Source organism: Bufo gargarizans, chromosome 8, assembly GCF_014858855.1.
Source record: "Bufo gargarizans isolate SCDJY-AF-19 chromosome 8, ASM1485885v1, whole genome shotgun sequence".
Classification (NCBI taxonomy): Eukaryota; Metazoa; Chordata; class Amphibia; order Anura; family Bufonidae; genus Bufo; species Bufo gargarizans.
Window position 1 is genome coordinate 198,729,437 of NC_058087.1, and position 9,966 is coordinate 198,739,402.

Here is a 9,966-nt window from a genome sequence, read left to right on the forward strand (position 1 = left end):
GGGAGTCGCTCTACATAAAAGGCGCACCGCGCTGGAGGTGCACCTGATTTTAGGAGGTGCACTCGGGGAATACAAAAGGTCAATGCAAGCGGCTGCTGGTGAAGGACCCCCATTGTCAGGTTCACGTGCAGGGTGGGACCTCTCTAGCTGTGCCCCTGCCGCCATCCTGAGGGCTGATCCTCACGTCACTGATCACGGGAGCGTCGCCCACACGGGCTGGCGTCAGACTGGCGGGGGTGCAGCGAGTTAACCCTGTGTGAGCTGATGACAGGTAAGGCCGCGTTCACACTACTGTTTTGTTTTCCATTCTTCTAATCCGACAGAAGAAAAATAAACGGATCCCGCTGAGCTTATACTGTGTCCGTTTTTGTCTAAGATCCGTTATTTTTGGCGGGCTGCGATAGAACCACCACAACCAGTGCCGCCTCGCAAACTTACCTGCAGCATCATCTCCAGAGCCAGCCCCTTACATGACCCCCCACACAGGGCGCCAACCTCCATAAACACAATAAACAGCCCAATATGAGCAGACAGCGTCACATGACTGACGGGACGCGCCCCCCCCGTGACGCCACTTCTCACCGGACGTTCACGTTCATCACGCGGTCGTAGTCCTCCAGCGCCGTGTTCTCTATGGTCCCCATCAGCAGTATCCCTCCGCTATTCACCAGCACGTCCAGTCGTCCGAAGTGCGCCACCGTCTGCTCCACCATCCCCCGCACCACCGCCTCATCCGTCAGCTCTCCAGGAACCAGCAGAGGCTGCGGACAAGGAAGGGTTAATGGAATTCTACGTTGGAAAGTATGTCACTTGTAGTACCACATCTCACCACTATGCCAACAGCAATGAAACAGCGCCCCCCGCTGTCAGATATCAGAAATATATATTATGGGATGTAATATTAAAATATGTGAACCCCATAAGAATATAACACTATGCCACGCCCACAGGTAATATGCCACGCCCATTACTAATAGTCCCATAGACAGCGCCCCCTCCTGTCCATGGCTGCGGCTGGTACTACAGCTCATCCCCACTCAAGTGAATGACACAGAGATGGACAGATCCTATTCAATATGGGACGCCCCTTTAAGGGGAGATGCTCTGGGAATTATAACATACCTCCCACCCATCCTGGATCCAGCGGGACAAAGATTTCAGTGGCTGTCCCGCGGTCCCGGCGCGGCTGGGGTATGTCCCGCTCTCAGCCGATTGGTATGGTGAAGCAGGAGCCGTCCGCTCCTCACGTCACCATTCAGCTCAGCCGCCAGCGCACTCCAGCGGCAGTGTGGGAGGAGCCAGGAATCAGCCTCTAGACTCCTCCTACACCGCAGCGCGACATGTGATCGCATCCTGCTGCTGGGGAGCACGGATCATCGGAGCAAACAGGCGAGGGGCACATATCTGGTATAACTACTGTGAGGGGCACATATCTGGTATAACTACTGTGAGAGGGCACATATCTGGTATAACTACTGTGAGGGGGCACATATCTGGTATAACTACTGTGAGGGGCACATATCTGGTATAACTACTGTGAGGGGCACATATCTGGTATAACTACTGTGAGGGGCACAAATCTGGTATAACTACTGTGAGGGGCACATATCTGGTATAACTACTGTGAGGGGGGCACATATCTGGTATAACTACTGTGAGAGGCACATATCTGGAATAACTACTGTGAGGGGCACATATCTGCGGCATAACTACTGTGAGGGGCACATATCTGGTATAACTACTGTGAGGGGCACATATCTGGTATAACTACTGTGAGGGGCACATATCTGGTATAACTACTGTGAGAGGCACATATCTGGTATAACTACTGTGAGGGGCACATATCTGCGGCATAACTACTGTGAGGGGGCACATATCTGGTATAACTACTGTGAGGGGGCACATATCTGGTATAACTACTGTGAGGGGCACATATCTGGTATAACTACTGTGAGGGGGCACATATCTGGTATAACTACTGTGAGGGGCACATATCTGGTATAACTACTGTGAGGAGCACATATCTGGTATAACTACTGTGAGGGGGCACATATCTGGTATAACTACTGTGAGGGGGCACATATCTGGTATAACTACTGTGAGGGGCACATATCTGGTATAACTACTGTGAGGGGGCACATATCTGGTATAACTACTGTGAGGAGCACATATCTGGTATAACTACTGTGAGGAGCACATATCTGGTATAACTACTGTGAGGGGGCACATATCTGGTATAACTACTGTGAGGAGCACATATCTGGTATAACTACTGTGAGGGGGCACATATCTGGTATAACTACTGTGAGGAGCACATATCTGGTATAACTACTGTGAGGAGACACATATCTGTCATAACTACTGTGAGGGGGCACATATCTGGTATAACTACTGTGAGGGGCACATATCTGGTATAACTACTGTGAGGGGCACATATCTGGTATAACTACTGTGAGGGGCACATATCTGGTATAACTACTGTGAGGGGCACATATCTGCGGCATAACTACTGTGAGGGGCACATATCTGGTATAACTACTGTGAGGGGGCACATATCTGGTATAACTACTGTGAGGGGGCACATATCTGGTATAACTACTGTGAGGGGCACATATCTGGTATAACTACTGTGAGGGGGCACATATCTGGTATAACTACTGTGAGGGGCACATATCTGGTATAACTACTGTGAGGGGGCACATATCTGGTATAACTACTGTGAGGAGCACATATCTGGTATAACTACTGTGAGGAGCACATATCTGGTATAACTACTGTGAGGGGGCACATATCTGGTATAACTACTGTGAGGAGCACATATCTGGTATAACTACTGTGAGGGGGCACATATCTGGTATAACTACTGTGAGGAGCACATATCTGGTATAACTACTGTGAGGGGCACATATCTGTATAACTACTGTGAGGGGCACATATCTGCGTCATAACTACTGTGAGGGGGCACATATCTGGTATAACTACTGTGAGGGGGCACATATCTGGTATAACTACTGTGAGGGGGCACATATCTGGTATAACTACTGTGAGGGGGCACATATCTGGTATAACTACTGTGAGGGGGCACATATCTGGTATAACTACTGTGAGGGGGCACATATCTGGTATAACTACTGTGAGGAGCACATATCTGGTATAACTACTGTGAGGGGGCACATATCTGGGTATAACTACTGTGAGGAGCACATATCTGGTATAACTACTGTGAGGGGCACATATCTGGTATAACTACTGTGAGGAGCACATATCTGGTATAACTACTGTGAGGGGGCACATATCTGGTATAACTACTGTGAGGAGCACATATCTGGTATAACTACTGTGAGGGGCACATATCTGGTATAACTACTGTGAGGGGCACATATCTGGTAATAACTACTGTGAGGGGCACATATCTGGTATAACTACTGTGAGGGGCACATATCTGGTATAACTACTGTGAGGGGCACATATCTGGTATAACTACTGTGAGGGGGCACATATCTGGTATAACTACTGTGAGGGGCACATATCTGGTATAACTACTGTGAGGGGGCACATATCTGGTATAACTACTGTGAGGGGGCACATATCTGGTATAAATACTGTGAGGGGCACATATCTGGTATAACTACTGTGAGGGGGCACATATCTGGTATAACTACTGTGAGGGGCACATATCTGGTATAACTACTGTGAGGGGGCACATATCTGGTATAACTACTGTGAGGGGCACATATCTGGTATAACTACTGTGAGGGGGCACATATCTGGTAATAACTACTGTGAGGGGCACATATCTGGTATAACTACTGTGAGGGGGGCACATATCTGGTATAACTACTGTGAGGGGGCACATATCTGGTAATAACTACTGTGAGGGGCACATATCTGGTAATAACTACTGTGAGGGGCACATATCTGGTATAACTACTGTGAGGGGGCACATATCTGGTATAACTACTGTGAGGGGGCACATATCTGGTATAACTACTGTGAGGGGGCACATATCTGGTAATAACTACTGTGAGGGGCACATATCTGGTAATAACTACTGTGAGGGGGCACAAATCTGGTATAACTACTGTGAGGGGCACAAATTTGGTATAACTACTGTGAGGGGCACATATCTGGCCATAACTACTGTGAGGGGGCACATATCTTGCCATAACTACTGTGAGGGGGCACATATCTGGTATAACTACTGTGAGGGGCACATATCTGGTAATAACTACTGTGAGGGGGCACATATCTGGTATAACTACTGTGAGGGGGCACATATCTGGTAATAACTACTGTGAGGGGCACATATCTGGTAATAACTACTGTGAGGGGGCACAAATCTGGTATAACTACTGTGAGGGGCACAAATTTGGTATAACTACTGTGAGGGGCACATATCTTGCCATAACTACTGTGAGGGGCACAAATCTGGTATAACTACTGTGAGGGGGCACATATCTGGTATAACTACTGTGAGGGGGCACATATCTGGTATAACTACTGTGAGGGGGCACATATCTGGTATAACTACTGTGAGGGGGCACAAATCTGGTATAACTACTGTGAGGGGGCACATATCTGGTATAACTACTGTGAGGGGGCACAAAACTGGTATAACTACTGTGAGGGGGCACATAACTGGTATAACTACTGTGAGGGGCACATATCTGGCCATAACTACTGTGAGGGGCACATATCTGGGTATAACTACTGTGAGGGGCACATATCTGGTATAACTACTGTGAGGGGACAAATATCTGGCATAACTACTGTGAGGGGGCACAAATCTGGTATAACTATTGTGAGGGGCACATATCTGGCCATAACTACTGTGAGGGGCACATATCTGGGTATAACTACTGTGAGAGGGCACATATCTGGTATAACTACTGTGAGGGGGCACAAATCTGGTATAACTACTGTGAGGGGGCACATATCTGGTATAACTACTGTGAGGGGGCACATATCTGGCCATAACTACTGTGAGGGGCACATATCTGGGTATAACTACTGTGAGGGGGCACATATCTGGTATAACTACTGTGAGGGGGCACATATCTGGTATAACTACTCTGAGGGGCACAAAGGGGGAACAATCACTATGTGGGGGCATTAAGGGGACTGGGTGTGTATAGTTATATTTTGGGAGGAGTTAGACGTGTGGCCTAGTATGGAAATAATTGCGGTGAGTTTGTCCCTCTCCATGTTTTTCAGATGTTGGGAGTCAGGCCACGGCCAGGCCACATGTAGCAGAGGAGTTGCGCCCTACGTGTTGCGTGACACATGAAGCAGTGGAGTTGTGCCCTACGTGTTGCGTGACACATGTAGCAGAGGAGCTGTGCCCTACGTGTCACGTGACACATGAAGCAGTGGAGTTGTGCCCTACGTGTCACGTGACACATGTAGCAGTGGAGTTGTGCCCTACGTGTCACGTGACACATGAAGCAGTGGAGTTGTGCCCTACGTGTTGCGTGACACATGTAGCAGTGGAGTTGTGCCCTACGTGTCACATGTAGCAGTGGAGTTGCGCCCTACGTGTCACGTGACACATGAAGCAGTGGAGTTGTGCCCTACGTGTCACGTGACACATGTAGCAGTGGAGTTGTGCCCTACGTGTTGCGTGACACATGTAGCAGTGGAGTTGTGCCCTACGTGTTGCGTGACACATGTAGCAGTGGAGTTGTGCCCTACGTGTCACATGTAGCAGTGGAGTTGCGCCCTACGTGTCACGTGACACATGAAGCAGTGGAGTTGTGCCCTACGTGTCACGTGACACATGTAGCAGTGGAGTTGTGCCCTACGTGTTGCGTGACACATGTAGCAGTGGAGTTGCGCCCTACGTGTCGTGTGACACATGTAGCAGTGGAGTTGCGCCCTACGTGTCGTGTGACATGTAGCAGTGGAGTTGCGCCCTACGTGTTGCGTGACACATGTAGCAGTGGAGTTGCGCCCTACGTGTTGTGTGACACATGTAACAGTGGAGTTGTGCCCTACGTGACACATGTAGCAGTGGAGTTGTGCCCTACGTGTTGCGTGACACATGTAGCAGTGGAGTTGCGCCCTACGTGTCGTGTGACACATGTAGCAGTGGAGTTGTGCCCTACGTGTCGTGTGACACATGTAGCAGTGGAGTTGTGCCCTACGTGTCGTGTGACACATGTAGCAGTGGAGTTGTGCCCTACGTGTTGTGTGACACATGTAACAGTGGAGTTGTGCCCTACGTGACACATGTAGCAGTGGAGTTGCGCCCTACGTGTCGTGTGACACATGTAGCAGTGGAGTTGTGCCCTACGTGTCGTGTGACACATGTAGCAGTGGAGTTGTGCCCTACGTGTTGTGTGACACATGTAGCAGTGGAGTTGCGCCCTACGTGTTGTGTGACACATGTAGCAGTGGAGTTGCGCCCTACGTGTTGTGTGACACATGTAACAGTGGAGTTGTGCCCTACGTGACACATGTAGCAGTGGAGTTGTGCCCTACGTGTTGCGTGACACATGTAGCAGTGGAGTTGCGCCCTACGTGTTGCGTGACACATGTAGCAGTGGAGTTGCGCCCTACGTGTCGTGTGACACATGTAGCAGTGGAGTTGTGCCCTACGTGTCGTGTGACACATGTAGCAGTGGAGTTGTGCCCTACGTGTTGTGTGACACATGTAGCAGTGGAGTTGTGCCCTACGTGACACATGTAGCAGTGGAGTTGCGCCCTACGTGTCGTGTGACACATGTAGCAGTGGAGTTGCGCCCTACGTGTCGTGTGACACATGTAGCAGTGGAGTTGTGCCCTACGTGTCGTGTGACACATGTAGCAGTGGAGTTGTGCCCTACGTGTTGTGTGACACATGTAACAGTGGAGTTGTGCCCTACGTGACACATGTAGCAGTGGAGTTGCGCCCTACGTGTCGTGTGACACATGTAGCAGTGGAGTTGCGCCCTACGTGTCGTGTGACACATGTAGCAGTGGAGTTGCGCCCTACGTGTAGCCCCGGCCTTATGGTTATACTAGTGACGTCACCTTCTGCTCACAGAACTCCTCGCAGCCCCGAGCCGTCTCCTTCAATTTCTCTTCATTTCTTCCATTAAGGGCCAACCGGGCCCCTAGACGGGCAAAAAGTATGGCAGTGCCGGCCCCGATCCCAGAGCTGGCCCCCGTCACCAGGCACACCTTGCCCCGCAGAGACACCACCTGGAGGGGAGAGGAGACGGGTCCGGTCACTTTCTGTTCAGTCCACGTATTTTATATTGTAGTAGAAAGTCTCTGCAGGTCTCGATGGACAGAGCGTCCAATGTGAACAGGGCCGTGGACAGGTGGTGGCACACGGAGGCGGGCACAGACCGGGCACAGTGACCCCGACGCCGGGGCTCAGTCACTGAAGGGTTTACACTAACTTTATTACTCAATTTACCACTGAAAGTCGCCCGTTTAGAGACTATTGTGAAGTTTTTGACTTCGGCCTCATGCACACGACCGTTTTCCAGATCCGCATCCGAGCCGCAGTTTTTGCGGATCGCACACAGACCCATTCACTTCAACGGGGCCGCAAAAGATGCGGACAGCTCTCCGTGTACTGTCCGCAGCCGCTGCTCCGTTCCGTGGCCCCGCAAAAAAATATAGCATGTCCTATTCTTGTCCGATTTGCGGTAAAAAATAGGCATGTCTACAATGGGCCTATCCGCTTTTTGTGGATCTGCAGTCTGCGGACCGCAAAAAACAGAACGGTCGTGTGCATGAGGCCTAATTCACTTGTCGTTATTTATTTTTGTGAAAAAACAGTAATTTTCTCTCCTCTCCGAGAAGCTTTATTTTTATTCAAAAGTTTTGAGCTGCAAATTATGACTTTCTTTGTATTAAAAGTCGCACTTTCAGGGAGAGTCACAGCCTCGCAGATGGGACGTGAAAAATTCTCAGTATGTGGGGGCGTGTCCTCCGCGTCTCCCCGGCCCCTCACACACCCCGGGCGTGTCCTCTACAACCACCCGGCCCCTCACACACCCCGGGCGTGTCCTCCGCGTCTCCCCAGCCACTCACACACCCTGGGCGTGTCCTCCGCGTCCCCTCACACACTCCAGGCGTGTCCTCCACGTCTCCCCGACCCCTCACACACTCCAGGCGTGTCCTCCACGTCTCCCCGGCCCCTCACACACTCCAGGCGTGTCCTCCACGTCTCCCCGGCCCCTCACACACTCCAGGCGTGTCCTCCACGTCTCCCCGGCCCCTCACACACTCCAGGCGTGTCCTCCACGTCTCCCCGGCCCCTCACACACTCCAGGCGTGTCCTCAACGTCTCCCCGGCCCCTCACACACTCGGGTGTGTCCTCCACGTCTCCCCGGCCCCTCACACACCCTGGGCGTGTCCTCCACGTCTCCCCAGCCCCTCACACACTCCGGGGCGTGTCCTCCACGTCTCCCCAGCCCCTCACACACCCCGAGTGTGTCCTCCGCGTCTCCCCGGCCCCTCACACACCGGGTGTGTCCTCCGCGTCTCCCCGGCCCCTCACACACTCCAGGCGTGTCCTCCACGTCTCCCCGGCCCCTCACACACCCCGGGTGTGTCCTCCGCGTCTCCCCGGCCCCTCACACACTCCAGGCGTGTCCTCCACGTCTCCCCGGCCCCTCACACACTCCAGGCGTGTCCTCCACGTCTCCCCGGCCCCTCACACACCCCGGGCGTGTCCTCCACATCTCCCCGGCCCCTCACACACTCCAGGCGTGTCCTCCACGTCTCCCCGGCCCCTCACACACTCAGGTGTGTCCTCCACGTCTCCCCGGCCCCTCACACACTCCAGGCGTGTCCTCCACGTCTCCCCGGCCCCTCACACACTCAGGTGTGTCCTCCACGTCTCCCCGGCCCCTCACACACCCCGGGTGTGTCCTCCGCGTCTCCCCGGCCCCTCACACACTCCAGGCGTGTCCTCCACCTCTCCCCGGCCCCTCACACACTCCGGGCGTTTCCTCCACCTCTCCCCGGCCGCTCACACACCCCGGGTGTGTCCTCCACGTCTCCCCGGCCCCTCACACACCCCGGGTGTGTCCTCTGCGTCTCCAGGGCCCCTCACACACCCCGGGTGTGTCCTCCACGTCTCCCCGGCCCCTCACACACCCCGGGTGTGTCCTCCACGTCTCCCCGGCCCCTCACACACTCCGGGTGTGTCCTCCACGTCTCCACGTCTCCCCGGCCCCTCACACACTCCGGGCGTGTCCTCCACCTCTCCCCGGCCCCTCACACACTCTGGGCGTGTCCTCCACGTCTCCCCGGCCGCTCACACACTCCGGGTGTGTCCTCCACCTCTCCCCGGCCCCTCACACACTCCGGGCGTGTCCTCCGCGTCTCCCCGGCTCCTCACACACAGTCTCTCACTTGCTCCGCTTCTCCTACAGCTGCCATTCTTCTGCTGAGTCACCAATTCTTTTTTTCCCCCGTAGCTTTATTGACAGTGAACACTGCGCTGAGTACTGGGCAGCAGCTGGGGCGTGGCCTCCTCCGTCACCCTCCGTACATTAACCCCTTGAGCAGCGGCGGTGACTCTGAGGTGATCCTCCTGTTACAGGTCCCTCTGAGTCCTGGGATTTAGTCACAACCATTCGGGTGGAGTCTGCGTCCGTTATATTCCGGGAAAGTGCGGCATATTATTATTATGATTAGTGTTGGGTGAGCTTGTGTTTGGTGCTCGGCAGGAATGGCGTCCTAGAGGTGGATACAGTGAGGGAATTCTATGGCGACGCGCACCACGGAGGCCTGTAACACCGGTCTATGCGGCTGCGGAATCCATAACGCGGTTCTTCGATAACCTGAAAACAGAAGTCGCTGAACATTAATTCTTATCTTTCACGGATAATGAGAAGCGGTTGGAGCGCGTGACGCAGAATACCGCTCTGACGGTGCGACCGCGGTGTCCGTACAGTCAGGTGGCCGGGATCAGAGATGGCTCCGATCCCGATAATCGCACTGACCGCGGTGTCCGTACAGTC

General features: G+C 53.2%; 1 protein-coding gene across 6 annotated transcripts; it reads right to left on the reverse strand.

Annotated features, from left to right (window-relative positions):
• Positions 1–6: 6 nt before the first annotated feature.
• LOC122945842 (uncharacterized oxidoreductase TM_0325-like) lies at positions 7–9,490 on the reverse strand. 6 transcript variants are annotated; one of them, XR_006391154.1, is made up of 3 exons: positions 9,302–9,406; positions 7,012–7,182; positions 7–761 (listed from the first exon to the last, which is right to left on the reverse strand). XR_006391154.1 is itself a non-coding variant. In XM_044305089.1 (3 exons), exons 1-3 carry the CDS (start codon positions 9,380–9,382, stop codon positions 579–581), a joined length of 381 nt encoding a protein of 126 aa, XP_044161024.1. In that variant the 5' UTR covers positions 9,383–9,490; the 3' UTR covers positions 7–578. The 6 variants fall into 6 exon arrangements, 1 of the variants encoding a protein (XP_044161024.1); XR_006391157.1 differs by having other exon boundaries at positions 9,306–9,397; XR_006391156.1 differs by having other exon boundaries at positions 9,262–9,372.
• Positions 9,491–9,966: the final 476 nt, after the last annotated feature.

Excerpts from the sequence above, each read along its gene's own strand:
- LOC122945842 (XM_044305089.1), bottom strand. The coding sequence starts at position 9,382 with ATGGCAGCTGTAGGAGAAGCGGAGCAA. Across the intron at positions 7,183-9,355 it reads CTGTAGGAGAAGCGGAGCAA|GTGGTGTCTCTGCGGGGCAA; the intron begins GTGAGAGACTGT and ends TCTCCCCTCCAG. Across the intron at positions 762-7,011 it reads AGGAGTTCTGTGAGCAGAAG|CCTCTGCTGGTTCCTGGAGA; the intron begins GTGACGTCACTA and ends CCTTGTCCGCAG.